Raw genomic sequence first — 19,380 nt, forward strand, 5'->3', positions numbered from 1 at the left:
TGTGTAATTTAAAGGCATTGAAACACCTGGTTAAATTTAGAAAGTATTATGATTAACTACAAACATCTGAAGCTGACTCAGAGAACTCTGATTTTAGAAAAAATAAAAGTCAAATGTAGACACGTCTTTAAGAGACCCTCCTCCTCCCCACCACCCCGCCAGCTGCGGTCAGCGCACCTCCACCCCATCCGCGTGATTAATACTGATTTTTTTTGCGCAAATTATAAATTTTTGATGCTCTTTATACACGTTAAATGTCTGAAGGGGTTGACATGTATGAACTTTAAGTCCCGGGCCGGGTTGGTCGGAGCTGCGCTGCAGGACATGTTCGCTGCACCTCACTTTAAAAACAGTCAGCTGATCTGTCGCGGTTTTGTTGCGCTCGTGACGTGAACACACGGGGGGAAATGCTGCGAAGTGCTTTTAGAAATAAAATAAATATAAAATACGATGTAATCCTCGGTGGAAAATAGTCCAGGAAACATGGGAGGTGTTCACCTGCAGCTGAGTGAAGCTGACCCCTCACTCAAAGAGAAAGAAAAAAAGGCAGTAATTATTGATAAGGTAGTAACCATGCTGTGGCTTCACCTGTCGCATTTTCTTTTAAAGAAAGAAAAAGTAGCTTGCAAAGCTGTTGCACCGGTGCAACGCGATTAAAAGCAGAGCTGCGCGTCTAATCACACAAACGTCTTCCTATCTTTGTGAGGACCACACACAGCGCTCAGCCTCGCTCTGCGCCGTCTTTTTCCCCAAGTTTGGCAAGAGGTGGATATGGAGGGACRCAAAAAATAGTTCTTGACTTGATCTGGCCTTATTTAAATAAAAATGACTACATGCCGTGAAATTCTTAGAGGGGCGGGCCATCTCGCTGGCGGGGGGTGGGGGGGTGGCCCTGCCTGTATAATGTAAGGGGAAACACTGAGTACATAGTAAATAAGTAAAGTTATATAATTTGCATCATACTGTATAAAAGTAAACGCTCTAAACAAACAAACAAACATAAAAAGCCAAAMATAAAGTCCGAAAACAAAAGTTCATCAGAGCAAAGAGGCTTGGGTCAAAAGAGTTTGGCTAGAAGAGTTCTGGTGTCCGACATTGCAGGTGAGGATGGATCATGTTAACAGGTTCTACATGGCCACAACCCCAACCCACAAAAAATTTAATAAGAAAAAGTATAAAATAGTTATCAATGTTCTGTATTAAACTTGCAGTCAGTACTGTACCTGTGCTGTGTAAAGCTTTTTGTTCTGGCAGCAGATCCAGATTGTTAGAGGGACAGTTCCTTCTGATGGCTCCATCTGATGGTGTTCGACGGAGGCTACGACAGGATGTCGAGGCACAGGGAAAATGGGTGGGTGTGAGAGACTGACGGGGATTACACTTGAAGCTTTCCACATGAGTGTTGACCAGTGAGTTGATTGGACCTTGAACTGCCTGTAGAACAGGGGGCTGGGATGGGGGTGAGTCAGGGCGGTACACCAGCAGCTCCTCGCTGTCTGAGTGCAGCAGTGCATGGGTGGAGTTACAGTCAGACATGGAGGATAAAGACAGAAGCGTATACGATGGGGGTAACCCTCCGGTGGGTAGTGATGGACCTGAAGACTTCAGCGGGCTTTCCCGTCGGAACAATCGGCGAGTTGGGGGGCCACCTGCTCTGTGAAAGAAGCCCTCCCATCGGGGTTTGATAGTGTCTTCAGGCTGGGTCAGCGTTAGCAGGTTGCAGCCCAACCCGACTGCAGCCAGCAGAGCCCCACAACCCAGCAGAACCAGCTCTGAGCGACGGCCCCCACCTGGGCTCTTTCTGCATGGTATTCCAGGCCCCTGGTTGCTGACACAGTACTCATCTCCATCATCATCAGGGGCAAAAGTTGAAGGGACCTCCTTCTGGAAGGGGAGACAAAGGTACGATGGAGCAGGACTTGGCCCTGGCTCAGAGGTGAAGCAGCAGTCTTCATTTTCTAAAATAAATAAAAAAGAGTAAAAACAGTGCCATGATTTTATTTGAATTTGGTTGATTCTCTAAAGCTTCTACATCGAATAACATTCATACCAAGTAAAGGCCTGGTTTTAGACTCTGTTTACATGAAACCAATTTCTGGAAATGTTAATGTTTTCTCAACGGTTATTGGGAAAATAAACAAAAACAGACCAAAAAAYATCATGTTTGCTAGTTTCCATGTTAGGCCTAAATGTTAGGTTTGGGAAAGCTCTCATTGCCCTGACAAGGAAAACTTTAAGTACACTGGTTGGAGTCCTAACTGGGCACAACCTGCTCAATCGCCACAAAATGGTGATAGGACTCCATGACAATGGTCTGTGTGATGCCTGTGACATTGAATCATTGACTTCTTCGCACTACTTAGGGCACTGCCTGGCTCTGAGTAGTCAAAGGAAAATAATTCTTGGGGACCCCTTTATGAATCCTGGGAAGCTCAGAACACCGAGTGTTTCTAAACTCATGTCCTTCATCTGAGCAACACGATGGTTTGAATAAAAATCAGTGTCTTTTTGGGGAGAGCAAAGGGCACATTTACAAGGCCCCCAATCATATGGGTTCTTTATCCATCCCCAGTAACCAAAACCGCCATGCATGGCTGCCAGATTAAAGATGGAAACTATAGTACTGTTGCTTTAAAATGACTGTATTATGACCTAAACTGTTATGTATGCTGAGCGACGGTATTATACAATGAGGTGTGTTTGAAGAACATATGCACAGAAAAATAAATAAATGGGGGGGGGGGGGGGGTACTTTTCTGGCAGCCCAGGCTCAGCTGCATGCATGGCACTAGCAGGGTCAGCATGATCACAATTATATCCAAACTGGTGAAACACTGATCCAAGGTGCTGTTGGTTTTGCTCCTACAAGCTGAAAAAGGGTGAGTAGCACAAAAAACACTATTCTCTGACATTTATTTTATTGTTGTTATTACAAAAATATTGACTACGGCTGCCTGTAGCATGCATGTGTGCAGGTGTAGGTGTCAAATCAGATTTTCAGAATGGAACACAGCCTTTGCCGTTGGTGCGTGGCTTTTGTTGTGACATCATCCTGCAACAAAAGCATACACTGATGGTGGATTCACACCGAACACGTTTTGAGCTGCAGGAGCAGCCAGTTTACATGCAAAGTATATGGCGGACGCGCCTCTAGGGGTCTTGTGGCGGGTCAGGTCCATTTGGCGTGGTGAGCAAAGAATGCGGAAGGTGCGGCAGAGCATTTTCCACTGCGGTGCGGCAAAAGCAGTCGATGCCCGAGTTCAAAAATCTGAACTTACGCCGCTCGACTCGTCTTGACAACCAGAGAGACTCATTTTTCCACGTGACAGTTTCCTGAATGTTGCCCACTAAACCAAAACAGACGGAGCTCTTTAGCTGAAATCGACCGTCTGTAGTTGATGTTCTGGCAGGAGATATCAGCACCGATGTGGGTCAGCAGCTCATTAAACTGACCGTAGTGTTAAACTGGACTCGGGACAAAAAATAGTCCATCAGCACGCAGCTGTTGGAGTGGTGAAACTAACTGAACAAACCGCCTCTAAATCATCTGGTGAATTAATTATCTGGTGTGCACAACATTCGCTTGCTCTTTAGTAAATAAAGCAAAGCCATTTTCTTTATTTCTATTTTATTTCATCCACCGAAGACGGACCGGAAAAATCCAAGAAACTCCTCCATCTTCAGACATTCTGAACATAGTGCGTCCAACTGGAGGCGTTAGATGCTTTTTTGCTGCTCAAAACGCGTTCGGTGTGAACGTAGCATAAGAATGATGTGAGAAATACAGACATTGTTCAAATGAGATTATTAGTTGTGTTACTGTTTTTGTGTATTTGACTGTACAAAGACACTTTTTTTGGGTGTATGTTTTAGCTAGATTGTTCATTTCTGTGAGTACTGGTATTTACTGGATGGCACTGAACGCACCATGTGGAAAAGTTCTGAAACGTGCGTCTCTTGAACGTTACTATTTCATTCGGACTCTGACCGCAGCAGAAGCACCGTRAGTGTGTGGAGCCAGTTTATATTCTGTGTTGAGCTAAAAGAAAATAAATGTTTTGGATAAAAACTACGCCATTCGTCGAATGATGTCTTCAAGCTGCAACATAAAAGGGCGAGCCAGCCAGGAGAAAGTTCTTTTAAAGGATCTCCAGATCGTGGTTGGAGACGTTAGCAGCAAACGTTAGCGACATTAGAACTGCTGAAGAAAAAAACTTTTTTCCTATCACCGGACCTGAGATTAAGAGAAAAGGGACGATTTTGTGAGTACCAAAAATGGAATTTGAAGCTCTTCGAGATAAAATCACTGCCACACTTTGCCAGTTAAGTCGTGTTCGGCTGATAGAGGTCAGCTATAATTTGAAATGCTTTACTACAGACGAAGATGAGCTCTTAAAAGACRGCACCAGGCGTCAGCTGATGAAAGTAATAGAACACAAACTGGATGAAGTTGAAAACAGTGATACAGAAAATGAAGCTGTACAGGTTGTTAAAGAACTTTTAAAGTTTCTGGACAAATCTGAAGCTACAGGAGACACAGTCGAGACCTGCGAGATGTCCCACCTATCTGTGTCAGGTGACAAGTATGACAAGCTGCAGGGGGAGATCAAAGCAATAGAGGAGAAACTCAAAATGACAGACGTTGCTCCCAGCTTTGGGCAGAGCCTGAAGTCAGCCAAAATACCAGAGGTGACTCTACGCAGGGAGTTCCGCATCTGTGGTCAAATAGGAGACGGCGGGCAGCGTGATCGGCTGTCCCACACCAGCTTACTCCACCAGATAGAAAACGGCCTCYGCAAAGGCCACAGTAAGTCAGAGGTTATTGAAGCAGTGATAAGAGCTAWCAATCCTGGTCTCAAACTGTGTGATATGCTTGAGATTAAGACTGATTTGACAATCTCACAAAGACAATAATGAAAGGACATTACAGAGAAGATGACACTTCAGATTTGTACCAAAAGCTGATCAACATCTCTCAGGACCCAAAAGAGTTGGCTCAAGATTTCTTATTCAGGGCCATTGAGCTCAAAGACAGGCTCCTGTATGTATCCAAGGATAAAGAAGCAGAGCACTATAGTGTGGACCTGGTGAAAAGRAAGTTTTTGAGATCAGTGGCTACAGGACTGCAAAAATGATAACATTAAGTTCCAGATCAAGACACTTCTCGACAACCCGGATGTGACTGATGAAATGCTGATTGAGAAAATGAATGAGGCCTCCAACCTCGAGACAGAACGGCTGAACAAGTTAAAAAGAACCAACTCAAACCCACCAAGATTTAATGAGCTGACAACCAAAGATGAACCACGCAGCACCTCACAAACAAAAGAGGACAAGGCAGCTCGTGCCCCACCTGAGATGCACACTTTGGTGAAAGAATTGCGAAATGAGGTTGCTGAGGTCAAGCGGATGGTACTAGCTTCCCTAAACACCGGCAAGCCGCAGATCGCCAAGAGGACATCGGATGCTCCAAGCAACCAGAGGAAGAGAGGCTACGAGACCTGCCAGAACAGCGGAGAGGGAGATAACTGCACCCACTGCTTCAAATGTGGCCAGTACGGTCACATCTTCAGAGGATGTCGAGCTCCATGTCAGCAGCAGCAGCAGGGAAACGCCGACGGGCCACTGCCATGGGGCCAGCAGTGACCCAGCCACCACATCAGGAGCCTCGCCGCTGTCATCACTGCCACTTGGAAGAGTCAGTCAACACTCCACTCCAGAGATGTTCGGGCTGCTCATCTACCACGTATTGTTCTGAAGCATGTCAGCCACAACACTGGCATGAACACAAACATACAGTACATACAGTACTGTAATACCCTCTTTTGCATGTGACTAACCTGTTTGTCCACCATGTGGAGGCAGTGCTTATAAGGCTGAGTTCACTTGAAACTCATCAGACTGAAGAAGTCTCTTGGAGGAGAGACGAAATGTTTCACTAAAGAAGAACCCATCCAGAGGACCTACTTATTTTTTTCTTTTTGACTTTCTTACAACCTTTTACATWTAGATTTAAACATTTGTAGGGGTCACCTCGAGTGAAATAATCAAGGAAACTGCCTGGGACGCTGATGGGCCTTTAAAGAGACAGATCTCTGTTCCACTTAGAACTGAATTTAGGCCACCACAGGTTGCCTTAACTTGTCAAAGAGACATTCTCTTTTTCTTAATCAGATAATAAACAGAATAATCTTCTTTTTATTTGATACAGTGTTTTCTTAAATGAAAATTATTACGCATTTTGATAATCAAAGAAGGTTTATCAAAGTTACAGGAGAAAAGAGGACAGATCTCTTTTCTCCCTCAGTATGATTTCAGCTATGTATGGATTTTCTGTGTAAAAATTTTATTTAACTAAACTAATCTTTATGGTTTAAGTTGATGAAACATCAATATTTTATTTGTCTGAATCATATTGCAAATGTTTGAGTTTGAAGTAATTCAGTCTTTCAGTTATGTTTTTAAAGATCTCTCATCAGATAATAACTAAACAGGTCATGATTTGTTTTGTTTCTGAACCACACAGAAGCAATAATCTTTGTTTAGCTTCAGGAGGCGACGGCAAGTCTCTGAACTAACATTTTCCCTGATATCATCCTTTTCTAATCTAACGTCTGAAGGCGGAACTAAGAAAACCCTCTTTAAATGACTAACACAGTTTCCACCCGGTAGTCAGAAGAAGACGGACCCACTTCCACCACAACCATAGCTGTTCTCCTCCGGGAGAACCAGCAAGCTTAAGCTGTATGGTTCTACCCTTTATCGCCAATGGGGAACCTAGACAGCCACGGGCCACACCAACTCCTCGGGGTGACCCAACCAAGAGCTCAAAGCAACTTTGTCTTGACTTCCTGTGAGAAGCAAGTTTTAATTTTGGAGCCGTGATCCAGTTTGGCTTCGCCTTTCTTCCTATGCTTGACGCGGATGTATGCAGATGCTGAAGTTGGCATGCCTGGAGTGTCCAGCTGAGTGGAGGATCCTGACAAATTTTCTTACTACCTGAGAAACCTCCCCGACTACCTGGACAGGTGACTGATCTCATCTTTAAAGGTAAAAGCTGGCTGTTACGAGCATCACTGTCTGGCTGACGCTGAACAGAGATACAGTATATATGCCTTGCCTCTGGTTTCCCACATTGTTAAAGATAAGGTTATAAATTAGGAACTAACTAATATCTTATTTTTCCTCCTTTTCTTAAACCTTTATTGCCAACCTTAAGTTATTTGCCTCAAATGTCTGGTATTCAACATCTAAAGCTTGAGGTTTGTGCTCTATGTAAGTGCTTGATTGACAATTAACGAAGCTCGAAGTGTGCTTGTTRTTGTTAGTTCTAAATTTTACAGGAAATTGATTGCTCACAATTAAGTTTACTGTAGTGATTTTGTTTGATTATGATTTAGTAATAATTAKCAAAGTGTAAGAGCTAAATAACAATAAAAAACAATAAATTACATGTTTGTGTAGTTTATATTTGTGCGTGTGTACTTTTATTCTGTATTCATAACTTATTAATATTTGTGTGTACATTTAAATACACACTCACAAATACCAAAAGTTACGCACAAAATGTTTTTTACGGGTTACAAATCAGGTTTTACACACAAAAACTTTATTACGCACACACAAACTTTGTTTATTTTCTCTCCATAGTTACACTGCCTAAACACAGCGTGTCCCAAAACAGTACCTGCAAATGTTCTGGTTTATTTAACATCTAAAGCCTGATGTTTTTGTTGTTTCTAAAGTTGTCGTTTTYAATAATTAATTAAGCTCGGACGCATGCTTGATTGTTGTTAAGACTTAAACCTTTGAAGGAAAACTGATTGCTCACAATTAAGTTGTTTAATTTATGTAAATGATCTCGTTTGTTGCTAGATCAAATCAAATTCACTGAGTTATGTCACTTATTGTGCTGTTGTTCACTTTTGCACAAAGGATGTACTGTATTTTCCCTAATTAGTTAAAAACGCTTGATAAATAATTTCCTTATAACTTCCGTTATAAGAGATGTAAGTGACTCTTACACAATGCTACATAAAAGGCTGTATTTCTTTGCAACTTTGATTTTCTGGTTTAGGCTTTGTCAAACTGTATGCAAGCAAGATTAAACATTTCAAACCTGCACTGTAAAAAATGAAATGTTGGATTTACTTAACCATGTTATGTGACCTGGTTCCACTTTACTGATTTGAGTAAATTCAAAGCAATATACCAGTTTTTTAGCCAAAGAACATGAGTATGTTGCTTTGAATTTACTCAACTCAGTTAAGTGGAACCAGGTAACATAACATGGTTAAGTAAATCCAACATTTCATTTTAGAGTGTGTAGCAGACGACTAGACATTTTTTTCTTGGCTGGACAGATTTTATTCAACAATTAAAGAAGAGATTCTGGTAATGGATTTATTAATTATGAATAAAGGACTGTAACATTTCAATATGATAAATTCAGAGAATGATAGAGCCTAAATGCTCTGTTTGGCTAACAATGCAATAATCAGTTTTGTGTTTTTTGGTCAGTTGGCTGTAGCAGCCATTTTGAATCTTGCTGAGTCCAAAAGTTATTCCATTGTACATGTACACTCAGGGATTACCTTTTAATAGTTCAATGAAATTAGTCCAGTAGTTCATAAAACACTTAGCTGACAGTCATTTGAATTTGCTCTATAGCGGCAGATTACAATTACTTTGGAAATACTTTCTAATTTAAAAAATCCATGTATGTCTTCAAAGTTTTTCTAAAAACACCAAGTGGCTTGGTTTCAATGTAAATTTCTTCTTTAAATCTCATGTATCCAAATGTAGGTTGCTGTGAGGACATGATTCACAGGCACACAGCAGCAAACATGAACTTCTGATAATAACTGGAGCAATATGGGAGTGATGCACCTCTATCAGTTTCACCAACTTTTAGGTTCAGCTGCTTTTTGCATAATCACTGGCAGATGCTACACAAGAACATATCTGCTGAGCTGTCCATACCTGTCTCCAAAAGGCTTGGCACCCCTGGCACTGCTGGACTGTGTTTTGGGGACCTGCGAAGGTTTGGTGCGCTGCAGGACCTCTGTCTGCTGCCCTCATGGGGCGGCTTCTTACTGTGAGGAGAGATTAATGGCCATAAGTGACAGGAACTGAGAATAGTCGCAATGCGAGCGGAACAGAGGAACCAGACTCAGACAGAATACAAAAGGGTAAGTGAGTTTATTTACAGTGGGGTCCACAGGAACCAGGCCTGAAAGGGTAGAAGCAGAGGATGAGTATTATGGTGGAAACATACTCGCTCCGACGCCGACGGGTCGACGCGCGGTCACGTGGTTGTTCAGCAGTCGTTTTCGCACAGACATAGCTCCTGCACACTGCGCCGACGAGCTCGGGGGAACCCCTCCCTCCCGCTGAAACATACGTCACTGCATGGAATTTCTCCCCTCAACAGCAACGCAGAAAAAAAGTCCCTCACCCGACGGATTTTTATCCACATCTGTCCTGGTCAAAAAGCTCCACAGTTTCAGATTCCTCCRTCCCTGTTTATCTGTTATGTCTGTTTATCTCCATTCATGAGTTTTTCACGGTTTTAACTAAAACTCTGCTTCCTGGTTGATGCGAGGCTGCTAGTGAGCTATATCCACCCTGAAGGTTAGTCTTGGACCATATCTGATGATCGGCTCTTTTAAATGAAACCAGAGAGCGTTGACAGAGAGGAGAAGGTAGAAATGACTCAGCCTGGAACTGAAAATATGGATGGAGGACAACAGAGCTGCTTCATGGAAGAAGAACCTCAGCTTAGCCTGTTAGCTTTAGCATTACCCTCAACGCTATCACCATATATGTATTAGCTCAGCGCTACACATTTTCCTCCTCACTGAGGTCCTCCATCCACATGACAGAGAGGGGAACACAAAAATGACAGTCTGCAACTGAAAATATAGATGAAGGACCTCAGTTTAGCTTGTTAGTTTGTCGTGCTAGCGCCGAGCTAATACATATAAGGCAATATAGAGTCGGCACTAGCGCAAAGGCTAACTGGCTAAGCTGAGGTTCTTCTTCCATGAAGCAGCTCTGTTGTCCTCCATCCATATTTTCAGTTGTAGACTGAATCGTTTCTACTTTCTCCTCTCTGTCAACGCTCTCTGGTTTCATTTAGAGTCGAACGTCAGCTTTTGTCCTAGATTAACCTTCAGGGTGGATATAGCTCGCTCACACGATGACCTATCATCATTTACCCAGAATGCTTTGCATGTAAATAAAATGGCTCCATCCGTGTTAAAATATATTTTTAAAAATGTACAAAATTAAACAGCCTAATGGTATTTTTACAATCTTTATTTTACAATTAAAATAAATGTTTATCAAATAAAGTCAAATGTTAGAACTAATCATGGATCCCTTTAAGAAGAACCGGAGCTTATCAGGGTGATCAGCAGCAGGCCAACCAGGAGCAAAACCACCAATCATCATAATACGTTGAGCTACAAAACTAAAACATTCTCTGAAAATATCTGCTTTACTAACACAAATGAACTCATTAAATTGACTAATATGGATTCTTAATTTTCTATGTATATTTTTACCTGGCATCGGCGCTGTGCTCCCTGTAAACAGCACATCCACGGGAGCGGCCCTTCTTCCTGGACCCCTTCCTCTCAATCTCCATGCAACCCTCCCCTGGAGTGACTGTAAAACAAGACATTATTAATGCATACCTTAAAAATGAAGAAAAAAATTAAACTAAATGGGTCATAACCCAAAACAAAAATAGAACGAAACGATTAGCAAATCTTAAACCTTTTTTATCCACAATTCAACATACAGAACATATTAAACGTTTAAGAAATTGTACAATTTTTAATAAAGTTCCTTTTGACTTTGATGGCAGCAACATGTCTCAAAAAGGTTGGGATAGGGCCAACAATAGGTTGTAACAGTAAATTATATGCATTAGAAGCGGATGGAGGATAATTTTGCATTTAATTAGGTTAATTGGAAACAGCTCTGTAGGACACAGTAATTCTGAATCGAATGCATTGTTTGAAATCTGTGAAAGGTCTTGGACTTACGTTGGATGGCTCTCAGTCTGGGCAGCATTGGCGGACTAGATGGAGGGCTGGAACCGCTGCTGAGTAAACTTCGATGATCATGCGAGGGAGATGCCTGCACTGTGATTTTGTGCTGAAARTCTAAGAGATCCGTTAGAAACACAGGAGTTTCCAGATCATTACAGATGTTGCCTGAATAAGAGAGCCGTGCAAAAACAAACTGAACTGTTTTTTTTTCTAGAATATGGTTCTACAGCTTTTATCATCCAGAGAAACATCTCTGCTCCTTTTCTGTCCAGAGCTGCAAAACCTACTTTAAAATTAAAATTAAGAACAAAAAAATAACCTCATGCAACTCAATATTAAGTTGTTATAAATGCCACATATAAAAATCATTTTTATAATGAAGAACTGTTGACATTTATTATTTATTATCAAAACACTTGATTTCAATAACTTGTATCAAAGTATTTCTTGTAACAAAACATGTTTTGCCCCAAACTGTTGTAGATGTGTTAAGTATTTTATTTTTAGTGGACCTCAGAGAAAGACCACACTGTATGGCTGGATGTCAGATTAATAAAAAAATGTAAACTAGTTAAACTATTAAGGCAAACTAATGGATGTTTGTTCCTTGTCTTACAAATCATTTTGTTACAGAAATTTTWTCCTTACATGGCAGAAAACTGTACAAGAGACCACTTATAACTATCTTTCCCATTGTAAGTCTAAATATTTCATTTTTTCCTTGATTTTAATGGTTGAAACTACAAAGAYCCACTGTACATTTAAACATTATATGAAGTAAGGGGTCTGACAGAACAAAAACCCCACAGAGGCTGTGTCCAAATYCAGTACAAAAACCCAGCCCACCTAGACCGGGTAGGCTGGGTTGACCGTGAAGACTGGAAACAAGTGGCTGGAAATTGGATGGTCTAGYCYTCTGCTTTATTCCTACCCTAACTCYGGTGCATATCCTGTCACCTAGCAATCATGAAGGTGCTAAACATAAGCAAAAATAGATCGAAATTAGCAAAATATCAATTTATTAGTATTATTAATATCACAAAACAACAAAATTAGCTTAAAGGCAATACTTGAAGAACTAAAGGACTCGCCGTAGGTGCACTTTTACTTTTGCTTGATTTCTGACAAGAATAATATTAAAAACATGTCTATACAAATGACAAAAACACTAACAACACAACCGCTTGAAACAAATTTTTATAGTACCAGATTTTGATTTAAAACATATTCGTTTCTCTTGCTTTGTCAGCCATTACAAGCAGGAAAAAAAATCTCCTGTCGGACTGCGGTGCATTATGGGATTTGATGGGTCGAGAAGGATCCATCAGACCCTTCCCTCAAATCGGGGAAAAAGAAACACGCATCTGAGGAGACTTTGAAGTTAGACAGCCTCCGGCGTGGTGCTGTGACGTAAGCGGCCAACAAGTTCGGATGGCGTTGTGCGTGTATATTATTTTTGTGCATCCTGGTAATATAGAAATATTTAAATCATCTTCTGGCTACACTGTAGAGCAGTGTCCAAAGTCAGTCCTAAAGGGCCGTTGTCCTGCATGTTGTAGTTGCTGCCCTGGTTCAACACAGCTGAACCTGATTGCTTAATTAGTAGGCCTCTGCAGACCTTGATGGCATTCTGAGGGAGACGGGGTTATCTGCGGAATCAAAGTGGGCGTGTCAAAAGCATAAAAACTGTGGGCTACGAGGCCTGCATGACGGTATCCTTAGATCCTGCTTGATGTCTTTACAGCCTGACCCTGACCCCAACACTAAGGTTAACCAGGAGAAATGTGACCCAAGTAGCGTTCTCCAGAAAAAGTGGTACCATACAGTAACGCCCCTTTTGTTCTTGTCCAATGAGGTGGTGCGTACGGTATCACCCCTCTTTTGCTTGTCCAGTCAGGTGTGTCCCTTTAACAAAGTCCGTCAAATCAGGTGTGTCGCTTTAGAATCGCCTTTCCTTGCGACACGCCCACTCGTCCGCACTCGTCCGCAGAGACCCCTACTTGTGCTGAGGAGGAGGAGGAATTAAGTACTACTTAGGTTCAGCAGTGTTGAACCAGGGCAGCTCGTAAAACATGCAGGACACCGGCCCTTGAGGACCGACTTTGGACACGACTGCAGCTTGTTTTCAGTACCTGAGGGCAGACTGATCCTGTTTCCATCCTTCAGTTTAAGGCGATTGCGGCGGAATTTGCCCTGCCTGCTCTCCACATGAGGCTTCTCCTGGTAAAGCTGGTGAATGATAATGTTGAGTTCACGTTCCAAGATGTGGATCTCCCTTTCAGCTAACTCCTGCTCACGTCTTTTTAAAGCCTCCTCCTGGCACTTCTGCTGCAGGGCTGCTCGGCTCAACTCTTCTTCCCATGATTGCAGCTCCTGATTGGTTCAATTAGAGAAGGTTAGGTTAAAAAAAAACAAAAAAAACAAAAGAACATCAGAACCTATATAGTTGTTGTAGTGTAGTCACTTCTCAACTAACTCAAAAGCCAGGATAAAACTGGTTAAAATGCACATTTTGCCTCTGGAAATTTTTCCTCTCATGATTACCTTTTCTTTAGTTCTAAGCTGATCAAACATTTCCTGGATCTCCAGTCTCCAGTCGTCCTGTAGAGAATGGAATGATTCTGCTGGCATTTCAAAAAAGCCTGACTCTTCAATGGCTGTAAGCTGGTCCAGAATAGTTGAGAAATGTGGCCGAGAGTGAGGATCTGAGCTCCAACAGCCTGTGGTGACAAAAAAAAAAAAAAAAAAAAAGAAACGTTTTGGGACAAATTTGCCTTTAGCTTGAATGTTTCGAAGGCTCAATGGTTTCAGTGCTAAAAAAAAGAATTGTTTTTGGGTGGTCGATGCCAGATCAGTTTTAGAGGCTAATGATGCTGCATTGGATAAACACAAGAATCCGACATTTACTCTACTTATTCTAATAACATGGCAGCTTCTGTAAAACAGCAGTGTGAATACTGACAGCTGAATAACATTTTAAAGTTGAAACATAATTATAGAAGCTAAAATAAAAAACAGCTAAAAGCTAAAATTAACAACATATTATGCTGAAGTACAAGATTATTAAAAAAACATGTTTTCAAGGATTTGATAAGTTCAAAACAGTAAAAAAAAAAAATACAGAAGACCACAGAAATTTGCAATGGTTATGTTCTTAGAGCACCCATGAATTCTGAAAAACCAACAAAACAATTTTTAAAATGGTCAAAAAAAGCTTAAGATTTTTTTAATGCATACTCCACTTGCATATACAAGGAATTAGCTTTATCATTTTAAAATTTCGCATATTTAAGAATTGACTTACTTTCCATAAGACGTGCAAAAGGCTCAGGACAAGTCGAGGGAATGGGCAAAGCCAGTTTGTTCATTGCCACTCCATAAGCAACTGCAAGACCATCGATACTTCGAAAAGGAACTTCTCCAGTCAGCAGCTCCCACAACAGCACACCATAACTTTATTGATGAGGATTAAAAAGGAAACAGACTATAAGTGTAAATAAATATGCAATGACTTCCTGTTATATATGGTAACAATTTATAACTACATCTCGTTTAGCCTTACTTAATCATTAATAAATAGTTATTTAACATTGAAAACAACATTAATTAAAGATGAATCATACTTAGGATATAAAATTAACACATTTATTTATGCTTTACCCATAGGCTAATTACTTCCAAAACCAAGATACTCATTATTTATTCATGCTTAATAACTCAGGCATTAACTATTCTATAYAYTGTGTGTACCAGGTATATGTATGTAAAKACTCATGYACATRTACTTTCACACCATGTATTAGACATGYATTMATGGTAAGAGAACWATTGAATTGACTAATCCTGCAGTGAGTTCAATAATTTAGGCTAGTTAGCCTTCTTATGAACCCATCCAAAGTAAAGAATATATATATGAATTGTATTAGGATTAAACATAAAATACAAGTAACCTAAACATAGATTTTCAAACTTTAAAGGACCACAGATACTCATATTTTATCATAAAATATCCCATGAGCCACTGCTGCCTGAGAATATAACAAACATTCRGTTAGAGCAGGGGTGCATTTTCCCTGAAAAGGGGCAAAACAAAAATCTATCTGAGGGTTGTGGGCCAAATGCAATAATATAATACATGAAATGCAAATACTTTTAAAATAAAGTCCTTTTATTGCTTTTATGGGTGTTAAATTTTGACCATGACAGTCAGTTGCAGTCTGGTGAGTCTTAATGTTGCAATGCATTACATTGACTCTTGTAGCCAAGCAGGTTTACTCTAATAAACATTGCGTTTCATTATTGTTGGTTCTTAGGAAGAGATGGAAGGAAGATCCTCTATCAAACAAGAAAGCCATGAGCAATTATATATATATAWAATGTGTTTATTTTAAATGGTTGTTTATAGATAATTTTATAAATGCTAAAACATTCACCATGTGTCATTACTAGTTTTTGTTCTGTTGTTGCCAATTTGATTGTGACATAAGGTGACCAGATTTCCGGAATTAAATCCAGGAAGAATYATTTAACAAGATAAAATGCAAAAACTGGGACAGTTACGGTTTCATTAATTTTCTCATTTCAGAGACTTTGCTAGTCAAGCGTGACTGAGTTAAGTTTCATTGACATAACACTTTATCTTCATACACAGACCATAAACAGAAAATTCTTCCACCTTACCAGGAAGTACCTCTCACTCATGGTGTTAATATACAGCAAATAACCATGTCTTAAACAGGAACAACTAACCAACCCCAACAGGACAACTAACATGTGTATGACTGTCTTTAACAGTCRTACACATGCACACATAACTTTCACCAAGTTACCCAGAATCCTTTGCAGCAACACAGTCTTTTTTAAAGGCAGTGCACTCTGCTCTTCTTCTGCTTTGTAACGTTAACAACAGCACGACCAGCTACTGTAATAGAAGTTGTGTGCAGCATGCTGCTTACTCATGCTTTTTATCAGCTACAGTAACAACAGTTTATATGCAACTATTTTTTCCTTTTTCATTCATAAAAGCTAAAATTGAGAACATATACAGGAACAGGTCATCCAAAATGGGGATTTTCCCTGGATATCAGGGACATCTGGTCACCCAAATTATAGATCAACCAACCTGTAGAGCGTTGAAAATAAACCATCTGTTTCAGAGAGCATTTTGCAATTGATCTGAAATAAATAAAGATGCACAATGAATAAGATGTGTCTGTAATACATCTCACACTACAAAGGCAGCCAGTGAATCCATGCACCACACAAGTTGGCTTTTTGTTCTGACTTGAGGACCTACCCCCTCAAAATATATGTGCATGTCACTGGTGGCCTGTGACAACAGTGCTTAAAGATATAAATAGTAAACAGACCCATAGTTACCTCAGCCAAGGAGGAAGTTTTCGATAGCATTGGTTTGTTTGACTGTCTGTCCAATAAGAAACAGGATTACTCAAAAGGTTATGAACAGATTTCAATGAAATATTCAGGGCATGTCCGAGTTCTCACAAAGAATAAACGATTAAAATTTGGCGGACATCTGGTAGCATCTGCCAGAGCTGCAGCTCATCGTGATCTGGCACGAATAGAAGCTAAAAGAAAAACGGAACAGAAGAGGCACAAGAGGTTTCTTTATATCAACAATGTCATTCTGTGACAGCCAATCAGCATCCAGTAGAACTTTGTTCCACCGATCACAGCTCAGCAGCTGCACCGTCTTATTTGCATAACCTAGGGTCTCGTAGTCAGAGGTGTGCAGTCTCTGAGTGCTTCGGGTTTCAACATTTTTCTATCTTCCCAAAGAGCAGGAAACAGTGAATAAATCTCTACAGGATTTAGACCCACTTTATTACTAAAAATGCATTGARTCTCATCCTAGTATGACTTATGTTTTGTTTGCTGTCACCACTTCATCACAGATAAATATTTGGTGTAATTTACTGTCATAAAGACATCTTCTGGACATAATAAAATCAATAAGACTGCATTTTGAATGTCTATGTTTATACCCTGATTTAGAGACAGTCTTTACTGTTTTATTACAACAGGTAGTCATTTTTTTAACATCTTTCTTAAAAAAGGTAGTCAATCAGGGAACAGTTGGGGATGGTGAGTGGGTGCAATCTGTGGACAGATCTATATTTTTTGCACTTTGTTTCTTCCCATCCCTGCCCACCTCCAAATGTCGCTACCCTTGGAGAATGTGGATGAGCGAATGACTTCCGGAGCCATCCAGGCATATGTCCCAGCTGTGCTCATCTTGGTAGTGCGGTGCCACTCCCGAGCAAGGCCAAAGTCTGTTATCTTCAGAGTCTTGTTGCTGAGGTCTTCCATCTCAACCTTCTCAAGAATTAGGACTGAAGCAATGAGCAATGGCAGAGATGGAGGGAATTTCAGGTGGAGAATGGGAGGAAGGATTGGGGATTTGGGAGAAACAGGGTTCATTTGGATTGATGGGGAAGTTGGTGGTTTAAGTGAAAGGTTTCAGGCAATCATTGTCAGGATTTGAAATGATGGGAGAGGCAGCCGTTCCATAATTAAGCACAATGCATGATGAAATGCAAAAACAGCCAAACAAGAGGTGAAAAAAAAAACAAGGCATATTTGATGGGAGTACAAAGAGAAAGGATTCAAAGGGGAAAAGTGGAGAAGATAAAAAAGAAAGAAAAAAGAGAGAAACCAAGAAACTGTGAGTTACAATAATAAAACAAGACAAAAACGAAACCCCCTTGTTCAACGCCAATCTGTTCATCTTGCATTTTCATAGTCAAAAGKTTCAAACAACACACTGAAAATATAGTTTGATTGTACAACAGACCCAAGTGTACAAATAGGTGTTAACAAAGCTAATGTGCTCAGGCAAATTAGGGATACTTCTAATCATATGCTCTCTCAGCTCCACATAGCCAGGCCATCTGCATCCAGTGTTCTCCAAGCTGTGGTGCACTTATGAGGCTTATGTGGCTCTAATGCTGCAGAAACAAYTCCCCCCCAAAAGGCCAGGCATTCCTTGAAAGAATGCAGATTGCCTGTCGCCTTCCATGCCACAATTTTAAATTAAGATAATTTTATGCTGAGATAAGAAGCTGTAGATGTTTTGGTCAAATCGGATGAATAAATTTATCTTCCATCTTTTGAGATTTCACAAGGTGTGCTAATGCTTAAAATACCATTAAAATAATAGACGTGACTCTCTGCTACTCCCACACAAATTTTCATTTAATATCTATAAAACTGGCTGAGTTAAAGTCATTTTTGTATTGGCTATGTCAATTAGCAGTAGGTTAAATTGAGTTGACCAAATGTTTTTTAGTTGTTTCGAAAAGGATCACTAAACTCTTTTCAGTGATTCAAGAAGTATAGAAAGAGAGATGACTCTAACAGTTAATGTTTATGTTTTAAGCAAATGTAGGAAAAATATGCATTGCTCAAAAGGGTACAGTATGTCCGAATAAACAGGAAACCAGCTGGACTTCTTGTTAAAACTTTATTTTCAATCTTCTGACTCCAATCAGGTACATTCAGCACTCAGCAGCAGACCTTGGGCTAAATCAAAACAAACACAGGAGCTCTGCTCTGCRTAGACACTCTGCAAACCACTGACAACTTCTTTTTCTACTATAATAATGAAATGACCTTATAATGTATCTGTTGACCTTCAGCCTCAGACGTCAGCTGATCATTCTCCTGTTGTTTGTTTCCAGCCAGAACTTGATTCAGGAAATATTTCATGTTTGAAACTAACAGCTCTGATCCATGTTGGTTCAAAGCCATTCCATCAGACTTGAACAGATGTTGTCTCTCCCAAAAGAGATCAAAGTTATCCACATATCTCACAGAGTGGTCTGAACAGGACTTTTCCAAATAACCATTAAGGGCCAACATCATACTGAACCTCTCAGCCCCTCCTCGTGCTGTAGGGATGGGTCCACTGATGAACACAAATGTTGAGATTTTTAACTGCATTCAGCAACTGAATGAAATCCTTTTTCAGGACTTCTCACTGTCGGTTCATAACTTCATCACTTCCTGTRCAGCGGGTAAAATAAGTATTGAACACGTCACATTTTTCTCAGTAAATATATTACTAGAGGTGCTAATGACATGAAATTTTCCCAGATGTTGGTAACAACCCAAGTGATCCATACAAACAAAGAAATCAAACCATAAATGTCCAGAAATGAAGTTATTTGTAATAATGTGGAATGGCACAGGGAAAAAGTATTGAACACATGAAGAAAGGGAAGTGTAAAAGTCTGGTCAGATGAGACCAACATTGAACTGTTTGGATGCCAGAATTCACATCATGTTTGGAGGTCAAATG

At 40.4% G+C, this 19,380-nt stretch overlaps 1 protein-coding gene across 1 annotated transcript in view; it reads right to left on the reverse strand.

The window, feature by feature from the left end:
- Positions 1-882: 882 nt before the first annotated feature.
- Positions 883-19,380, reverse strand: part of LOC106530138 (mitogen-activated protein kinase kinase kinase 9) — a 22,719-nt gene continuing 4,221 nt past the window's right edge. Inside the window, exons 3-10 of the mRNA XM_014025716.1 lie at positions 17,233-17,413; positions 14,365-14,513; positions 13,605-13,780; positions 13,193-13,433; positions 11,055-11,174; positions 10,569-10,671; positions 8,983-9,095; positions 883-1,958 (exon numbers count right to left, since the gene is read on the reverse strand). Of these exons, the coding sequence (XP_013881170.1) occupies positions 1,072-1,958; positions 8,983-9,095; positions 10,569-10,671; positions 11,055-11,174; positions 13,193-13,433; positions 13,605-13,780; positions 14,365-14,513; positions 17,233-17,413 (1,970 nt within the window). The 3' untranslated portion in view covers positions 883-1,071. The remainder of the gene's footprint in view (positions 1,959-8,982; positions 9,096-10,568; positions 10,672-11,054; positions 11,175-13,192; positions 13,434-13,604; positions 13,781-14,364; positions 14,514-17,232; positions 17,414-19,380) is intronic.

The sequence above is a fragment of the Austrofundulus limnaeus genome, unplaced genomic scaffold (assembly GCF_001266775.1).
Source record: "Austrofundulus limnaeus strain Quisiro unplaced genomic scaffold, Austrofundulus_limnaeus-1.0 Scaffold493, whole genome shotgun sequence".
Taxonomy (NCBI): Eukaryota; Metazoa; Chordata; class Actinopteri; order Cyprinodontiformes; family Rivulidae; genus Austrofundulus; species Austrofundulus limnaeus.